Raw genomic sequence first — 21,147 nt, forward strand, 5'->3', positions numbered from 1 at the left:
GTTGCTCAAATCTGGTTAACAAGCACACCAAATTATTACTCTCATTGCAAGGATTCAGAAAAATAAAACAATAATCATGAACATGACATTGTGTGTGTGTATTTTATCTGCTGGGTCTATACAGTGTTTTTATTTTGGACATAGAAAACCTAGAACCAACTTATCAATATTTTGATAGAATATGTATAATTGAAGACCGAATTAAAAAGACTAGTTTGCGTCTGACGTCGGGGCAAAGGCGCGACGTGATTGGTTGCTGACCTGCGCAGTACGGCATTTTTGGTCTAGTTGACAGGACGTTGTACGCAAACTAGTCTTTTTAATTCGGTCTTCAATTATAGTTGTGATTAAAAAACCTGCTCCAGCTACTGAATTCAACTTTAAACTGTTCACATGTGTGCATCCATATCAAAACGATGCACTTGTCAGTTGCTACATGTGTCTCTTCTTACACATAATAGCTAGGAATAAATACCAGTCTCATTTCATGTGGAGGTTGCTTTAATATCATCCCCAAGTCAATGGTTTAGGAATGTTCTCTGTATTCCTAATAAACCATGTGACTTGGGGATGATATGAAGTGACCTCCACCTAGGATGAGTCTGGTATTTATTACTAACTATAATGTAAAAAGAGACACATGTAGCAGAGCGTGACCAGCTCCTACAAAACCCGGAACAAGTCGCCAGACATGTTTTTGAGTTTAAGCCTTAAAGATGACAATCCCATACATTTTGGAATTTTTAATTTTATGGCATTTGACTGTGGACTAAGTGGACTTTCAAATCCTTAAAAGTATGGATTAAAAAAGTATGGATTAAAAAAGCATTATTTAATCAATAATTAACAGATAATCCCTATTTAATCCTGTGTGAGGCAGGAAACTAATTGGTCAATTACTCAGAATAGCAATTTGGCAAAATATCAAGGTTTCATTTACAAAATTATCCATATCGTGAAAAATATTGATGCTATTTATATAATTTTGGTATCATTTTAAAGCTTATTGTCTAGTGCTTACTTTTTATTCAAATCATGAAATGGCAATAATGTGATTTGTCCCCGGATTTGATAGAGCCGGTCAGATATTCTTCAAATAAACTAGAGTACCCTCAAATAAACAACATGTTTATTCCATCATACATTAGGCAATTCCTTGTTTTTTATAATGATCACCTTTGTCCTGACCTTGACTTTTGAAACTGTTGGTGTGAAAACCTCTAAAGCGGTATTTACATGAGGACTTTACCCTTGCCAGCATAATAACCATACATTTTATTTTTATGGATGACTTTCCCTGGCAATGCAATTTACATGGGGACATTTTGTTTCCAGCAATATGATCTGAATCAACTATATCTGGGGCCCCCCTGTGACCTATAAAACCATAACCAGGTAAATACATAACAAAAGTGTGCAAAAGTCATCAACATTCCAGAGAAACTCTCTGGAAAGTGTAGTACTGTCTTGAAAAAATAGCCCCGGTTCTATAAGTCCTCGTGTAAACTGTGCATAAGGTTTGGTTTTCATTTAAGGATGTCGAAATTGAAATCGAGCTTGCTGGCAAAATGACTGCATATACCTTGAAATATTTGTAGTGCCTAAATTAACATAATAGACTGTCCAGCGCATATTATTGTGCACATGGTCCGATATACCTGCTTGACGTCACAGGCTTACTAAGCGAGAACTATGCTTAAAATGATTTGGCACAACATTATACCGGGGTAACCAAACTGCCAATCAGACAAATTTGCTGAAAATTTGCACATTTTTGCCAAAAAGACTGGATTTTTTAATATAAACTACAGTACCACCGAAGAAGTGTTAAAGCAGGTGGCGAGTGGCATGATCGAGCCGGCAACTTGTAAAACTGCCCGGCCGTATGGCATTTTCCATATATTCAGTTAGTTTTGTGGGGTTCATTATCGAACCCAAACGGTTTTAGCTTGTATTTATATCATTTATTAACATGGTAATTTACTGAATTTAGAGAATGCACGGCGACCACCACCTGTGTTACAGATGAGTGTGGTATTAAATGATCCCTGCATGACTTCTCTCATAGAGCCAAACTGCCCTCAAGGGCAAAATCAATTCCAATTCATGAAGCAAGCACACACCTCTTGAATGTGCTGTCTGCTACCTGGCCTACACCATTTTTCACCCTGATGTGAGTGACGTCAACGCGTAGTTCACTGGGCGCAGCTTCAAATCCCTAGTGTTCTCTCAAATCACTGGTGTACACACACATACTTTTAAGTATGTGTGTGTACACCAGTGATTAAAATAACACTACATAGATTGTACGTGCGAAACAGCTACCTCAATGCGTTGACATCACTGCCCCAAGTGCCACATCAGGGAGAAAAATGGTATAGTGGAGTGCTGTCCATTTGCTAAGTGACTACAATCACTTTTATGTTCCTACTCGCACTCAGATCATAAGGCGCATAACCCATGTAATGCAGATAAGGTGCAGTTAGCCCTGAATCCATATTGTGTGATGACTATATCTGCACCACAGGCCCCTGCTGTTTGTACAGTAATCAATTTCATAAGGGCGTGCTTGTGAATACAAAAGTAATGGTAGGTAAACCGCTATCTAGATGCAAACTTGCTAGCAGTCTCTACAAGATGCTAGTTCCATCTTCTTATATGCCGCGACATAAAACATGAATTTGCAAAGACAGGTGTAATGCCCTATTTTATCACAATGTCAGCCATGTTGGATTCTTACTAGTACTAGCTATACCACTCAAGATTTCATTTCTTCAGTTTTTTCATCATGTTTCCTTGTTCTATTGCTATACGACGTTTGCGTTGCTGAAATGACAGAAGAAAATAACATAATGATGAAAGGAATGAAGGAAAAATCTTAGTCATTGAGTAGTTGGAATCTATTATTGCTTGTATTAAATTTATTGCTGAATCTGACTTCGTCTTAAACCAGAAGGAGGGGTGTTATCAGTACAGCAGCTATACAGGGACATAGTACTGATAACACACCCTCCCCTGGTTTGAGATGGAGTGTTATCAGTACAACGGATATACAGGGACTTTCCGCTGAAACAGGTCTCATTTTTGGCAATCTCTTTTTTTAAATTGTCCCAAATTTGTTGGAAAATTTGCCCAATTTCTTAAACTTGACCCAAATTTCCCAAAACATGCAAAAGTTTGGAGAAAAAGATTTGCAATTTGTGTTAAATTTGGCCCAAAATCTGGTTTTAAAATGGGCCCATTTGTAGCAAAAATGTGTTTAAATATGGGTCCCACTCCCCTTATTCTAAAACGAAACTTGTTTACCCTTTTAGTTCCGCGTACTGTGATCTTGTTCGCGTATTATTACAACAAGCGTCTTCCATGACGACGCGATTGCTGTCGTCTCCTGTGTGATAGACGGCATGCAGAAACCAATGAAATTCAGAGCTAACAAGCTAAACCATAGCCACTGACTAAGAATGCGTTATAGTGTTCCAAACAATAGAAACCAGACCCATCCTGCCAGGGCACCTGCAGTTGGGATGTTTGCAATGTACATGATATGTATACTCACCGGTGTTGTTGGGGATGTGGTCACTACATCAATAATTTCAGACATCTGTAACAAACAGATAAACAGTAAAACACCTTTAGTTTGTATATTCCATGTAAACTACCCAGTCCAGTACACAGTGTGTGTAATCACACAGACACAGGCAAAAAGGTATTATTCGAATGTGCTACTACACCATACTACTTCCCCATGTTGTGACCTTCCATGTTACCATCCTTTTTTTGTCGGCCATCAAAGTTACAGACCATGAATTATGTGATGAGGCTATTGTAAACAAACATGGCATCTGCTTTGTTGTTCTGCTGTGCTCAACAAAACATAATTTAACTCAAATTTGGCAGCTCTATGGCAAAATTTTATGTATTTACTCCAGACAACTTAAACCTTCATATTGATTAGTCACAAAGGAAACACAATTATACCATAGATGATAATACAACACCTCAGGAAACTAGTTCTCACTACCCCCCCCCCCTCCGCTATACTTGTGAACGCCAAGCTATATCGTAGCATCAATTATTGCAAATCTTCCCAAAGTTTTGGAAATGGACTAGTTTTCTTGAAAATCGGTTCACATGTCTTTCTTTCAAGTTTACTAGACGTGTCTATCATTGCTGTACATACCTTCCTGGATTTACTAGGCGAGTCTGGGATATCTCCAGACGTCTCTGTAGCCTCTGTGTTCTCCAGTACCATTGGTGGACTGCTGACTGTTGTACTCCCTGCTGATGGAATCTGAATTAAGCTACTGGTACCAGCTGTCGAACCTCCTGGAGTAACTGTGGCGAAATTGACATTCAAAGAATATCAATTGATAAGACAATGTATGCAATTCAATTTGGGGAATTCACACCATTTGATTTAGTGGTGAGATGTATATGTATCTTAAAATAAACACAGCGAAGGGTTTTGTGTGATCAATTATAAATCGCTGCTTAAGTGTGCATTCGCAAGTAACATCATTATATGCGACATGATCAAGGGTAATGAGTCACATGTCGGCAATTTTCTGTTAGAAGTTTTTTACATCATTTTCTAATTTCTGGCAGTTTACAAATACTACATTTTGATGCAAACCCCATCAAAATCTGACATCTGGTTACCGAGTTATGAGCAATTTATCAATGGCTAAAAACAATACAGAACAAAAGAATTTGAACATTAACATCGGACTTATTCCCCTTGATCATGTCACATTTTGACAAACTAAACAAATAGTGCCACATTATATTTCCTGTGAAATATTTTTATTACGTAGGCTCTGAATGTCAACTTTTTCCAATGGTGCACTGTATACTTTGGCTGAAGGTGTCCAAAATAGGCCGATTATTCTTGATGTATGCCATACACCTGCTAAACATGTGACACACCACTCTCATATCACTATCTCACCTGGTAATATTGATGCTGATGGGAGTTTGCCTGGTGCCAACGCATCATATCTGTGTCTTAACGTCTGTAGCTCAAATTCACAATTAGCATGCGCTAATTTCAATTCATACAGCAACACCATATCGGACCTAATGAATGAAAATATAATCATATATATAATACTTTGTGAAGAGATTCATCAGGTTTGTAGATGATTATATTTTGGAGTTTTCATATAACAAAACCAAGATTATTTTGACACTGACCTGACAGTTCCGTATATAATGGAGGACATACTTCTTCAAAGTGAGTTGTATCCCATGATTCTCTTTGCTGGTGGTAACCCTCTCCTCAAGAACATGCCACCATGGGATGGAGATATGTTACCACCAGCAAAGAGGATGATCGGATATCAATTACTCAAGAAGTATGTCATCCATGATTTACAAAACTCTCTGGTCGGTTTTCAAAATAATTTTGCTGAATAAGTTCATCAGGTTTTATGATAAAATAAACAAATTGGCATTTTTGCTTGACAATACCAAGTGAATTTTTACTCATTGTAATATTTCGACTCATCCACATCGGAGGACTTCATCAGGTATGACTGAAGAGACAAAGGAACACCGAAAACCAGTTTCCCGGGAAAGTGGATCAAATGACCATATCAGTAATATCAATATCAGTCATACCTGATGAAGTCCTCCAATGGGAATGAAGAAATACTGTAGTGGGTAAATATTCACTTGGTGTTGTCAAGCAAAAATGCCAATTCGTTTAAAATAATTTTGGTTTTGCAGAATGAAAACCCCAAAATATACAATACTTATACATTTTACAATGGGCTATTCCAGATGTATTCTGCACCCCCCTATGGAAGACATTTAAAAAAAATACAATTCCAGCTGGAATTGAGATGTGTCTAGAATTCCAGCAGTCATTTTTAACACAGATTCCGGCTGGAGGGTATGGAAGACATTGAGATTAGGTGAAATTCCGGCTGCTAAAATTAACAAAAAAACAAGAGTAGGGATTGTGAATACTCTCAATCATCTGGCAATCATACAATGAGAGAATAAATTTAATCTATTCAACCAGATTAACGTACCTTGGAGCAACCAATGTTGCGTGGGGATAAGAGTGGGGATTGTGAAAGGCCATGATGTGCCTATGGAAGACATTCATATTTCTTAACATTCCGGCTGGAAAATGGTCAAAAATGCTCCAATTCCGGCAGGATCTTCACTTATGATCGCCATCTCGATTAACCTATGAATGACATTTACAATTTACTTGAATTCTGGCTGGAAACTGAAAAAATGTTCTAATTCCAGCTGGAACCCTATGGAAGACATTTACATTTACTTGAATTTCGGCTGGCCATATTACCACAATTAAGGCAGGGTCTTCCATGGGGTTTTCCTGACATGTGAATTCCGGCTGTCAATTTAGCCCAGAATTCCGGAAGTGTCTTCCATAGGGGGGGTGCGGAATACATCTGGAATAGCCCAATGATCAAGTTGTTACTTTGTGCTTATTTTTAGAGTGCAGAAATGCAATGGCCTATCTTCCTTCTTTGTATCTTCTTATGGCAAGTCAGAGCCGTCATAACATATTTTTCCAGTTTCGGTATTAAATTTTGCTTCAATAATAGTTTATTTCTTCAGGGTAATATATTGAAATTCTAAGAAATGAGTCAAGGAAGTCACAGGTTACATTTATATTTCCATATGTATTGCATATTGAGTGACAAATAATAGGTCAAAACAAAGTTTTTACTATTTCACCTCTCCCAGGAAAAGTCACTCACATGGGGGAGAAACAAAACACATTAGAATGAGCCATGGAATCTCACATATTCAACCCATACCTTTGACTTTTGAGTGTGTGCTTTATTTTGCTCAATATTTGAGCACAAACACTGCTAGCTCAGGCATCGCTCTGACTCGCCTTAAAGATGTATTTTGTTACTCACTTGTCTACTACATCTCATACAATGATCACATCACACACTATTATGTAGTTCTCCTTTGTACTTTTTATGAATTCTCATTTATTCCAATTCTTAGTTTGAGGTAATAACTTTGCATAATTTGAATGAGAATGAGAAGACTCTTCTTACCTTAATTCATTATATAAAGAAGTAATATCATCTGTAGGCATAGGCTGTATAGGAATACCAAGTTCATCTAATAAGTGTTCAATAGCCTTCATCTTCTTTAATCCCACTGATGAGGGCAGTTTCATCTGAAATGAAGAAAAGGTGAAAAATAATGACGCCCGATGACGGTGCAACTAGAAACATTTTGTGACATATTGTAGATTCTTTTCATCGCAGTCACATACTGTTTTCACCATAAACTTGTTCATTATCAGTTGTAAGATCATCAGTCGAATTTACTAACCCTTGCGATGCATTGTAGATGCATCGTAGTTCAAACCCATGTTACAGGTTATAACAGGTTTGATTTCGCAAAATTTACAATTCTGTTAATTTATAATATGATGCATCTCCAGCGGTTGGTAGGAAAAGACCAAAATATGCAGTGCATCATGGGAAAAGTCAACATTCAAAGCCAACATAATACAAATACAACACAGGAACATTATGTCTTTTTTGTCTTTTTTTTATTAGGAATGAAGATGGTGCAAAACACAAATGCACAAAATGTTTTTAATTCAAATTTAAGTGGGCCTATCACTGGTGTTTGTGCCCTTGTATGTCCATACCACTTAGCTGCAGAGAGAGATCTCTGTTCACCTCCACTAAAACCCACAGGATTCCTTTTAACATAAATTTATAAATCCAAAATTTATTATATATTTATTATTATAAATCCAACCAACTTATTTAAATCCCACTGACCAGCCAAAATGTGACAAAGATGTGATGTTAACATCAAATATACTACAATTCAAACTAATTCAAATAAACATAATTTTTCACCAGGTTCGCCATCGCAAATAATAAAGGAGACAAGTAGAAAAAGTGATCACGCCTGGGAATCAAACATAGGACTTCAGACTTACGAGACCTGTGCCTTAACCACGGGAGCTTCATGATTAGGCTGGTTGAAATTCGAACCCATGAGCGGTCACTTAAACTTGTCTCCTCCCTGCAAATAGCCCATAGTAGCTAGGGCCGTAAATGCGAGAAATAAATTGCCATCCTCCCTGTGAAGAAATATTACATGGAAAAACAGTGGCATGATCGACGGGGTTCGATTCCCAGGCAGGATCACCTTTTCTACTTGTCTCCTTTATTTAATTCCAGTCGATTATGCCACTGTTTTCCCCATGAAACTAATTTAAGTTGTATCACTCTTGCTTGGGTACCTTTTGTGGATAATAACAACTTTATGCTTTTATTATTACCTTTTGACTTCTGAGATAGACACCAGACTGCTTGAAATCAGGGAATTTTATTCCTCCAGAATCTGGGATCTGCAAAAACACAATACAATAGGTTTTGTATTATCTTGTGAACAAATATGAATTGAATTGAATCTTGGAGGTTTGGGAAAAGGTTCTAAATGGCATTGGAACTGGACAGAAATAGAACAAAATTATAGTTTATTTGGCTTATATAATTGGTGAAAAAATGATACTCATAACATTGTATATTGATACAGAATGGTGTTCATACAGTTGGGCTAAGCACTTATGTTAGTTGCCTGTTGTGTGACTGGTGCACGCTTATGTAAATTTACTCACTGACGTGTGCAGTAACAACAAACAAATAGTTTTCGCCAATTATAAGCTGAACAAACTTGTAATATCAGTATTACTGATATCTGTGGAATAGAACTGCTAGATAGTGTGGAGTCAATGAACCCCTCAATTGATATTAATAGCAGTTGTACAAAAATAAAGGTTACTCCCAACAAATGTGGAATGAATTACAGTAAGAACATTTAAGCTTCTTTCTTGAACTCCACCATATACATAGAAAGGAGACATTATTTGTATTAATTTGTTAGCAATAATGGAATAAAGTTAACTATTTTTGTCCCCCGTTATGACAATCCAATATGGAAAGTTACTAGTGCCGTACTATTACGCTGTCTTTACTATTCAGCGAGGATGACAATTTTGACCTCCTTGTCTGTTTACAAACAGAGAGGTAGACAAAAGACCGTTCCGCTTGTCCAAACACTCAAGTATCAGAAGGATGGTCCACAATAGTATAATTCACGTAACATGAATAGGGATTAAAAAGCTATCAAGTAGAACCATGTGCTTCTTTTGTCCAATTTGCCATCAAGATTTCATATGGAAACAGTTCAGACCCAGAACACAATCAAGTCAGAAAGTAAAATTTTGTTCTGGGACTGATTATTCGGACTAGAAATTTACCACATCATTATGTACATGCTCTGCATGCAGACAAGTGTCCGGTCTTCAACAGATAATACGCTTTTTTATATAATACCGAAGCATAGTCCTCAGCAGTAGACAGTCCGCATACCAAATTTTGATGAGCTCCTTCAAATGCAATTGTAATTAATATGAATAACACAATAACACTTGTTTTCCGCTTGCATTAAAAAAATAGCAGCGAGGTGAAAAAACTTCCAAAAATAACAACTTTAGAACCCAACTTTCAGTATCACCAATTTACCTTGGAGGATTCAGTATCTTTTCTCTTCATCTGTGGTAGTGGTAATTTCTTCTTCTTCAGCTGTCTCTCTGTTCTCCTCAGCTCTGAATTATTGTCGGCAGCTGTAATCAGTTTCTGCAGGTCCTGAGCTTTCTTTTCTCTTTCCTTCTTTCTCAGTTCTATCTTTTTCAGTTCAGCTATGAGTGTCTCTTCTTCTTCAACCTAGGACAAAGATAACATTATGTAGGAAATATTGTGAATATTTTGATTTTTTTAAATTTTGATTTGATTTGTTCGGGTTCTGACAACCCTGGATAACCCAAGAAAGTCTCTATTGAAGCTTATTTCCATTGGGGTCCATTTGAACACCGGGACGGGTTGGGAACAGTCAGGGGTTAACACCCTACTCTTTTCGAAACTGGCTGCAAAATACATGTACAGGTATGGCTCTCTGCACATGGGACCGACGGCTTAACGTCCCCTCCGAAGGACGATATTATATAGACATATCCTGGTGTATAGTCATGATGCCAATGTTAAAGATGGACGTCCAAAGTGAGAAAGTATTTTAGTTCCCTACCTTAAAGGAGTATTTGGTGATTCTAACATCCACTTTTTATGGTAGATATCCACAAAAATTTCAGTTGTCCATTTTGTGTTTGAGAGTTATGCATGATTTAGGATCCATAGGCCACTGTGTTGTAATTTCATTTTTCAAATTTGACGATATACTGTATGACACAACTATTCTCATACTCCAATCTTAATGAACATGGTTCTTTCCCCTGTCCATCACATTCCTACTCAAATCTCTTGCTGGGTTTGACTCTTCTCCAAGTTCCTCCCTGGCCACCTCTGCATAAACCCCCTACTTACCTGTTCAGGTGTCCTGTTGAATAACCTTATAAGCTGCTCTTTCCTCTTACGCTCATGCTCCCCATCAAACACAACAGGTGATCGTCCGCTCAGGCTAGGATCTTGTCGTATTTTAGACAGCTTATTGATGAGGTTGTAATAGCGCTCTTTCATCTCTTCAATTGTTCGTTTCTGTTGATAAATTGATGCAGAGTGTACATTACATTACATATTAGCATGGGCGTCGATACATGTTCTCCGCCCCCAAAAAAAAAAAAATCTTTTTTGATCTTTTTTTTCATAAAATCACCCATTTTTGTTGTTTCCAGCCACTTTTTAACAATTCAGGCCAATTGTCCCCCCACTTTTCAAAATCGATTGACACCTCTATCCATTTGACAGTAAGATTACTTTGTCCACATATTGTTCATTCAGGGTGAGGCAGGTAACAGTACAGTAAGTTTACTTTATTATACTTTGTATTTCTGTGTATGATATCTGCCCTTACCAATTGAGGTGAGGTGAATGTGCGCTTGGTGTGTGTATAGGTGTGCACAAGTAATATATGTAATTGCCTTCAGATGCAGACGGTTTTATGAAACTTCACATTCCAACAGGGACATTCATAGGTTCCCTAGAACATGCAATGGGCTACAAATAACTTAAAATACATTTGAGAGTGGGTTCCCTATTAGTGATATAAAAATAGTTCCGGCTTGATAGGTTAAGTTCCTGCTTGATAGGTTAAATGTAATGAGACATTATATGTATAATTTGTGTAAAACATGTGTAAAGCTCAGATCATCAAATACACACATTCATGTTCAATGGTCCAAGACAGAGTCCTTATGGGGGACGATGGTGAATACCTGTAGGGATATGTGTGTGCATGCTTGAGTGTCTTTACTCACCCCATAGGAAGCCGAGTCAAATCTATCATGGATGACAACCCAACGTGTATCAAATCGTGAGCAGAGATCAAACAAATGATCCGTAGCATTCTTAGTCCACTTATCATCATGAAGATGGAGCTGGTACTCTTGGGTAGTGTACACTGGCACTTGAACACTCTGAAAGTATCAATACATCAAACACAAATATGATAATATTAAAATCCACAGTTTTCAAACAAATGTGTGTAATATTTCCAAACTGATTTGGAGTCCAGTGATCCACTTGTGTGTTGAGTTCACAAGTGGTTTCACTTTTCCCCACCACCTCAAATTACACACGTTTTCACTGACAAACATGGATCCTATATAGTTAACAGGGTAACCATGGATCTCTACACACTGACATTTCACTATTGAAAGTGTGAGCTGTTGTGGTAAGATATTATATTTCACAGTGCGCCTTCTGTTGCTCTCTTACAACTGTGGATTTCCACGGTTGCTGTGGGCCTGCAAATTTATGAATAAAATGTCATAGATGTGTCCACATTTGTTGGAGAAAACAAACACACCCCCCACACAACACATTAAGTGGATGTAAATGCAGTTATGCCCATTTCAAAACTGCCGTTAGATAGGAGTCATAATACACATACTTCAAATAAGGAATGATACTTCAATTTAGTCACTCCACAGATACCAAATGCAACAAGAGTAGAGGAAAAAAAAGAGAAAAGTTCTTGATCAAGGTGGTGCAACAGTAAAAGGCTTTGACTCACAATACAATGGTAGCTTGAGGTTGTGAGTTCAAATCCCTGTATGGCAGACACATTATGACCACATGGAGAAGGCCCTTTACTTCAGTTGCCTTACCCAACTCATGTGTAATAGTGAGTAGTCACATGTAATGGTGAGCTGATAGTGTTAGAAGATAATATACAATTTACTTGCATCTGATTCCTAACAGTAACGGCACAAAGCAAAAGTTTGATGACACCCTATAAATTATTTAAGTGTTTTTGTTATAAGGTGCACTCCCTCCCTCTCCCTGAAATGCAAGTGTGAAATATTTCAACCCAAAAATCAACTTCGACTTCAACTTACTAGTTTTTGCCACCCTAATTAGACTGTTTGACCCCTCCCCTAATGAAAGGACTTTCATTTATAGGACATCATGAAACTTTGGGTTTATTCCCAAAGTGTATATTAAATCATTTTATTTTAGTTTTATAGAAACATGCTGAGCCAGTTTACTTATCTATTTCTACATTGTATTTGTAACAGAATAAACAGCACACTACCTCATTGGTGAAAAAGCAATTGCAACCGAGTATAAAGTACATTTCTCTTACCTTGCTAAACCTTGCAAAGGGATAGTCTTTGCCTTCATCAGCAGATCTTCTCCAATGCTTGAAAACTGCCCCATCCTGCACAAGAAGAAAAAAAGACCCAAGACCCCAAAGATTAGATCCAATGTTTATCCAATCCCTGTCAACCTGTTTTGTTTGACATACAAACACAAAAATGGGATTCTCTCTACATTGCACAAAAAAAACACCAAAAAATAAAAACATGCTGTTACAATGTCATACAATAAAACAGAGAGATTACCAAACAGGGTGCAACTCTAGTAGTCTTATTACAAGACTGCCCTACCCCAACCCAAAACCCTAACCCTAAACTCTGTAAACAAGGGCTGGACTCAAGACTAGCAAGTTGCACCCTATTCGGTAATTGTACCAATAAAACTTATGAGAGTATCGAGCATCAATAACAACAACAAAAAAAAAAAAAACAACAACAAAAAAACATCTCACATCTTGACCTGGCCACTTTACCAATTAACTTCTTCAAATTGATTCATTTTGATTAAACCCAAAGCGAAACAGGACATAATTTTGATACTTTAGATAAAGTTCTCAATAAAATAACTGTCAAGTTGATGTGCACTTACTTTCCTTGCTGGATTAGTAAATGACATCCATTTCCACGGGCGTACATGGTTACGTCCTAGCTTAGCTTTCACCTGCTTGTAACCTTGGTTTGTGTCGCTCTGGACCAATGGTGGTGGATCTCTGCAACGAATGAACATAATACAAACAACAAAAATTAAAGAATGAATTCAATCATTTGACAAAAATACATAACAAACGCCAAACAAGGATTTTCTAATGAAAACATTTTCACTGCTGTTGCAAGCTAGTGCTCAGATGACCGACCTGTAATTTAATTCAAACTGCTTTGTTTTATTGGAACTCAAATATGCAACAAAATTTGAAAAAGGTACCCAACCTGAAACAATTCTCTACACACATGTACTAGTGCTGTCAGTGTTTTTTGCTTGTCAACATGTCAGAAAAATTTGTTGACATGTCGACATAAAAGTATGCCCATGACTTGGTCAAGAATGTTAGTGAACTGAAGTTGAATAAACAATTGTATGTATCATAGTAAATGCCACAGCACATGAGTATTCTATGCAATATCTTTTTATGCATGACATACATGTAAGCTAAAGTACAAGCTAGTGAAGTTACTAAACGTAAGACATCATGGTTATTTTTAAGATTTTTAGTTAATTTTAAAATTTCGTATCATAAACAATGTTGATAAATGTTGTATGTCGACAAGGGCATAATTTATTAATAGCATGTCGATGGCAGCACTAACATGTACACTGTACATATTGTAAGCATCTTGACTTCCACTCAAATTACAAAAATGTACAAAATATTGAGTGATTGTCTGCTGGCTATGCCCTCTACTAGCCTCCAAGATAGCAAAATCGAGCGGCTGAAAAAAGGCTCCCTTCGCTCGAGCTATTCGAGGTGCTTAGTGGTCAGCAAACAGAGCTATATAGTTCTATGCTTAAATAACAGAAAACTTACTTGTTATCAGAGTAGAGCAGGGCATACACTTCCCGATGCATGCCCTCTGGTCTCTTGAAAGTAGGCTCAACATTCTTCTTGGCTTTCTAAGAAATCAGAAGAAAATAAATTATAAACATGTTTTTAGTGGTTTGTCATTGCCGCAAGGCATGTTTAAGGGGAGGGGTAAGTTAGTAATTTCATTCAAAAGGCAGGAATCCAAATCAGTTTGGGGATTTCAAAAGGCATACATTGTAGATCTCTTTTTTTTATAAGGAGAATGGCAAAGTATGGTACTGATTTACATGTTGTTGTTTCATTTAAGAGAAATACTTTGAAGTGGATAATTTCCTTAAAAGGAATCCATTTGAGCAAAAATTATGGTATAGCGCCGGCTCCCATTGATCACATATATTACGTCTGAAATCATATCAATAAATCATATTAATTATTAATATTGCATGTTTCACTTGTTTCAACTTTCAAATGTGACCGACAGTCAACAACTAAATTAAAACAATGAATTTCTTCACCCCATTACTTTGTAAACGCCACCTCCAAAACCAAAAATTTTTTTTTTAGTACTAGGCCTACCGCCTACAGTACAATCTGTGAACAATTCAAAACCCCAGTCACGGGTCAATGCCTCTAAGTTTATGAAAAATTAAATCAAAACAAGATGAATAATAAACGGTTAATTTAAGCTAGGGTTGCTAAGAATTACGCAATTGTGTTATTTATTGCCAAATTTGCGATTTTGGCTCCAATTGCATTTTTTGACATTTTGAAAAAATCTTTAAAAAATTATTTTTTTTAGGCGATTTTTAATTTTTTTTTTATGGATTTGGAGAGTTCCTGGGCCTAACATCAAGTGCTACCATCATTTAAAAAAAAAATTATTAAAAAAAAAAAAAATTGGAAAAAAGTTACCAAAAAATTTTGTATCCAAATGGGACCAATTTGTAACTTGTGTTCACTTCAAAATCAAGATATAGACTTCTGTACAAAACCAATGCATTTTTAGATCTTCAATAGACTATGCAGTGAACACAAGTTAAAAATCGGTCCCATTTGGATACAAACTTGTAATTTTTGGGTAACTTTTTTCCAAATTTTTTTAAATCAACCACAAATGTAATAATTGCAGCACGGTACTTCACTATAGGTCAAGGGACTCTCTAAATCCGCAAGAATCTAAATCTAAATCCGCGAGAAAAATCGGGGTGCGTTTTTTGGCCTCCAAATTCGTGAATTCTTAGCAGGCCTAATTTAAGCATTGCTTGATGTGCATTATAGTATAAAACACTTCAAATCTATCATTGTCAGTTTTGCTTTGAAAAAGTGGGTAAAAAGTACATTGATTGAACGCCTCCAGGCCTAGGAATCCGTGGCAGTGCAGGCGAATCCCATTTGGATTCTCGCAAGAGAATTTTACGAGAATCCTTGATTCGCGCAAACGGCAGAAATCTATCTCCGGCTCCCACTGCATAATGATTGAAAAAAATATTGCCCTCATACTGTACAGTCTGATTTAGTCATCCAAGATGGCGGCTTTGGCTAACGAAACATCGGCACACAACCGCTGGCTGTTTTTGATGTTAAAATGCCCTCTCAAATTATGAGTATTATTGTACAAATTATTAATGATAAGTAAATTATACCATAATTCACCATTTTGGGGGTTCAGTTGCTTACAAAATGAAGTATAAATAGTCAAACCGAGAGTCAAACTTAGTGCATATTTTTGTCTTTCTGTAAACTGCCCATGATGTTTTACGAGAATCTTTTCGCGAATCCATTCGCGGAATCACATCGGATTTCTTAGCCTGGCCTCTACCGGCTATGTTTCGCAATTTTATTGACATAAAAAATACTAATAGTATCTAACAATTAAAACTTGATTACTGAAGCCACAAAGTATATACTTTGTATCTTCATCCTTTGCAAACTTGATCCATTTTCTGTCAGCTTAAATATAAAAAATACAAAATGTGGATCGTTTCACAAAACTACTTTCATAGCATTATGACATGTGCAAATGTTCCGTAGGCAGATTCTTTCATTTTCAAAGATCTATAATTATGCTCTTATTTTTTACCTCTGGCAAAATGAGAATGTGGATCAAAGATAAGCCACTCTGTGTTCTCATTTTGCAACTAAAATATAAAAATCAGTGCTCTGATGCTAGCAAATCTGCTGTACTCTTATCAACATTCAATATCATGCATGGTTGACATGGTGGATTCTCTCAGTGCCTCATACTAGACTCGCTTGCCAGTCCTATATGCCGTGCCTAGATGTATAGGACTGGAAATGCCATTACGATTTGAGCAGGTCAGAAATTTGAAAACATTTCTTTAAAATGTCATCAATGTAAATATAAAATTGGTACCCACTGTGCTAATTAAAGGCTTGATTGAAACAAAATTAAGGATCAAATGCATTTTAATGTCCAAAAAGGCAAAAATTATCGTCAAAGTTCTGCCGAATTCTGAACCCTTCGCAAGGGTGGAGAATTTGGGAATAAAAATATCCGATCTTTGCGATCAAAAAGACAAAATGAAAATTACAACTTTAAACATAATATTGGCAAAAGACATTATTGCCAAACAATATAGAATAGAACATTCAACATCAACTTCTCAAAATATTGGGAAAGTCGGAGGGAAAGTATGCAATCCAATTGCAAACCGTCAACGTAGTACAAGGAACTTATACGATGTCCTCATTCACATTGAACTGATACTATCTGTCCATCGTATATTAAAGGTTATTGCCGTGCGGCAGTGTGGTGAAGGAATATTACACAGTCAAGAATAGGCTCCATCATTTTTTGTTCTGATCCTCCCAGTCTCCCAAAACATCAAAAGCGTTGCACATTTACTTGTCCTTTATATAAGGCCAAATAAAAAAATAAACATGTTTCACGTCCCCTCCCGCTTCCTTTTCTGAGGTTTCTTCAATTATTTTTTTTTATTTTTTGAAATTCAGTTAAATAACTTTTCATAAAATATGCCTAGGAAGTAGAGATGCTTTCTATAGCCTTGCTATATACAAGAAACACTTTTGGAAGGTTTTGAGATAATTAGAGCTAGGGGCCTACCTCTCAGAACAACAAATAAAAAGAGGCCTCCTCCTTTTTCTCGGCATTTTTGTGTATGCTAAAACAGCTCTAATTATGGGTATTTACACCGATTTTGAGATAAAAAATAACAAATAAAAAGCCCCCTCCTCCTCCTTTTTTTCAAAAATCCGGACGTGAAACATGTTTTTTATTTTATTTAGCCTAACGCAGACAAAGTAGGGCCAAGCTACCTAGAAATGGTCAAAATTTTGGCAAGAAATATCTCTGTGTAATCCGATGTAAGTCCCATATACATCGTTATCGGCGATCGTGATTTTTTTCTGAAGTTTGGCTGGTACCCACTAGCGTCATGCACGTGACGTGACACAGCTAAAATAATCGACCGGAAATCGGGGATCATTAAAACGTCAACAAATTTCAAAACACAGAAAGCAGTAAACTTAATGGCGAGCGGTCCGAATTTTGAGCCATACAAGTTTACGTGGGCGTGGTGAACTACCGTCAACGCATGAAACTGTTTAACTGAAGTGAAAGTGCATAATAATCCTTGTTCGAAAATTTCTAACTTTCGTATGAACAACCGATAGCTTGTGATACGAAAGTTAGAACGTGGAAGGATTTGCGCTCATGCAGCGTACCTTGTTTGGTACATGTACACGGTTGGCATGTAGGTCCCAATATCATGCATATGAATAAAAACTTCTTCCTCAAAATAATTATTGTCTCAAAAATATGAGGATATTATTCTTTCACATATTAGTGACACCATGTGCTATATTCCTATACCTGGTCTCATGTACCCATACCTAGTGTATGGGTACATGGTATAACCAGGCATTCAAACAGGCACGGAGAGAGCTGTCAAAGAGTGTATATTTCAAAACATGATAACTGCACCAGTTATAAAAATTCACACAAACCCATCATTTTCAAAATACACTGAAACCCTGTAATCCATTTTTTGAAAAATATGATCCCTAATGTTTACTTACTTTTGTTCAGCAAAAACCCATTTCCAGTAAGTCAAATTCTGTAATTGTACATGTCTCCATGTTTACATTTTGTGGACTAAAAAAATAAATACCTGTTTCCAAATATTCCACCCAAAGTGTTAAGTGCCAGACACATGTGTTGGGGCAAATAATATTAGAAGTCATGAAGTATACTCTTTTGACCACACACAGCTGTACATAATAGATTAAGCTATTCTTTAATCCACCATAATGTGGTGGATTTTAAGCATGAGTGGCAACTCTTTCTCATGCCAAGGTTAAATTGATGACATGTCTTGACCTAATTGGCCAATTTACCAAACATATCATAACAAGATAGACTTTAACCAAGCCTGAATGTGCTCCTATCTGTAACCATGCTGTATAGGGGCCTACACCAGTGCTGTACGGTGCGACCATTTTAGGCGCATTGGCGACTAGATTTTTTCTGATGGCGACTAAAAACTCAATCCCTGGCGCCAATGGCGACCAACTATTGAAGCTTTTAATCGCCAGCAAATGCAAAACATTTATGTAATGTAGCATTCAAGAGTATGAATGTATGCTATGTATTTAGCATGTCTCAATGGGGACTTCCTGGAAAACATATAGGCCTACACTGTACATGCTGCGTATGGAGTATGTAGCATTCAATAGGAATTAGATTGAGTACAGCAGCTATGAACATTCAATGCACGTGGCTGTTCAGTTGGCACCTCAGATTTTTTACCTGGGAGCAAAATTTGGGTGCCTAAATTTATAAAGTTAGGAGCCATTGGCTCCTCAATCAGGTTTTGCACCGTACAGCACTGGCCTACACATGCCTGTAACAGCTTCTATAAGCAGAGATGAGGTTACATGCTATGTGTAAAGGGCTACATGCTGGAGATAGCACATTCTAATGGTGGGAATTTTGATCACAAGAATTTATGTGGTGGAATAAACACATTTAAACACAGTTTTTGGCAACAAATTTCAACCAAATTGATATTTTAAGTGGACTATAATGCAGTAGGACTTTAAATAATCAAGTTTGGTCACAGAAGACATTGGTGAGTAAGTAATTTGTTGTGAAAAAAACCAGCTGTACATTGAAAGTATGCTTTCCTAGTTTGTATGTGGATTGTAAGTATGTACCATTTTCTGCGTATACTATATTGATTCCTTCACCAATTCATCATGACTTTACTCACGAAAAACGTCATTTTGTGCCAATATTTCTCAAGTGATCGCCAGACATCGCACAGTCCCCATTGTAAATAGGTGATCAACACGTGTAGTGCTGGGCTCACATGTTCAAGAACTGGAAGGGTATCACCATCAGTTTGCAATGACAAGTCAACCTTTGCAAATCGGGAGATGGATTGATTTGCCCAGCACTGGATTTTCTCAAATCTTTAATCACCGACGCAGTTGGCAGTTGTCAAAACATCTTTGATCAAGCAAGGTTGCAGAATTAAACGGACTCATAATATGGTCGGAATTTGTACTTCAGGGCCTGTGTTTCCGGTTAAAAGTAAGCAAACGCTTCAGCTAAGTCCTAAGATATTACATACAAGTTAGCCAAGCTAAATTGAAGCCAAACTGGACAATCTAAAAAATTGTTTTGCTGCGTTTTATAACTGAAGACGCTACGATGACTGACCGTGTTATACTAGCAATCTCTATCTTCTATCCACACATTAACTATCGTGTCGTCGTGGATAGTAGATAGATTTCTCGATCAAAATAATCCCGGCACCGGCCAGCTTCATACATGTCATACTGAGCACTGGAATCATGGGAGTGACTATCACATGCAAATCACTGTTGTTTCAACCTGCAGTATTGTACAGAACTATTAAAATAATCCGAGTATCGATCGCAGACTCTGGCTTTTATACGCGCAGAAATATATGGAGTAGAATTCTGCAACTTTGCGCATTTGAATTTTTAAGCTTACCTGCTTTTTCTTGTCGGCCGCATCAATTATTTCTTGTTTAGACAATCCTTGGCTAGATTCAGAACTGCCAGTTGGTGGTAGGGACGATGACTCTACATCCCATTCTAAAATATCTCGGACATCGCCTGTAGAAGCCATCTAAAAACGGATATTTGTGTGGAGTTTCGTGCACAAATTTCCGACTCCGTAAATATTGTAGCGTTTTCCTGTACCTAGGCTAGAGCAGGTTATTAATATTAATGAAGTGACGTCATGCAAAGTGTTTCGTACTCACAAATCGCAATAAAAATATTTTCTGTATTAAAGGAGTATTTCGTGATCCTAGCATCCTCTTTTTATGACATTTTTCAGTACATATCCACGAAAAAACCATATTCCCAAAATTTCAGTTGATTCCGATTTTGCGTTTGCGAGTTATGCATGATTATGTGTATTACACGGCCCCCGGGGGGGGGGGGGCACTCAACTTAAATTTTGGTAGGGATGTGCGGGGCGGAGCGCCAAACTTTGGGAACTAAGAACTGATTTTCGGGCAAAATAGGGGCTTGAAGAACTGAAATTAGGGCCAAATTATAGGCTGTTGAGCTAAAAATTTCTAAATTATTTCCAAATTTGAGCTTAAAGAGCTACAATTGTCAGAGTTTGAGGCTCAAAGAACTGGAGCAGATCCAAATGTGGGGCTTAAGGAACTGCCGGAGAGCCTGAAAAAGGGACCCTTGAGCGCCGCACATACCCGTACCACCTTAACATGTGAGTGCCCCCCCCGGGTACACGGCTCCTATACAATACGTTGTAATTTCGTTCTGGTGCACCAGAACGAAATTCAAATTTCATGTTATTTTTGCAAAACGAATTAATCTGCAAGAACTATTTTTTACATAAACATTATGTAGCCAAAGTATTCCAGTGATATAAAAATCTCAACTTTTTTTGACAAAAGTGGGGGGATGAGGCTGTGGATCACGAAGTGCCCCTTTAAAAATACAAAA

At 37.2% G+C, this 21,147-nt stretch overlaps 1 protein-coding gene across 1 annotated transcript; it reads right to left on the reverse strand.

Moving 5' to 3' along the window:
* Window positions 1-2,294: 2,294 nt before the first annotated feature.
* LOC140147423 (DNA methyltransferase 1-associated protein 1-like) lies at window positions 2,295-20,382 on the reverse strand. Its single transcript, XM_072169203.1, has 13 exons — window positions 20,159-20,382; window positions 14,161-14,246; window positions 13,227-13,347; window positions 12,625-12,699; window positions 11,294-11,452; window positions 10,404-10,574; window positions 9,549-9,749; window positions 8,303-8,371; window positions 7,050-7,174; window positions 4,949-5,076; window positions 4,181-4,335; window positions 3,557-3,601; window positions 2,295-2,826 (listed from the first exon to the last, which is right to left on the reverse strand). Exons 1-13 carry the CDS (start codon window positions 20,294-20,296, stop codon window positions 2,767-2,769), a joined length of 1,533 nt encoding a protein of 510 aa, XP_072025304.1. The 5' UTR covers window positions 20,297-20,382; the 3' UTR covers window positions 2,295-2,766.
* Window positions 20,383-21,147: the final 765 nt, after the last annotated feature.

This window comes from Amphiura filiformis, chromosome 1 (assembly GCF_039555335.1).
Source record: "Amphiura filiformis chromosome 1, Afil_fr2py, whole genome shotgun sequence".
NCBI classification, from domain to species: Eukaryota; Metazoa; Echinodermata; class Ophiuroidea; order Amphilepidida; family Amphiuridae; genus Amphiura; species Amphiura filiformis.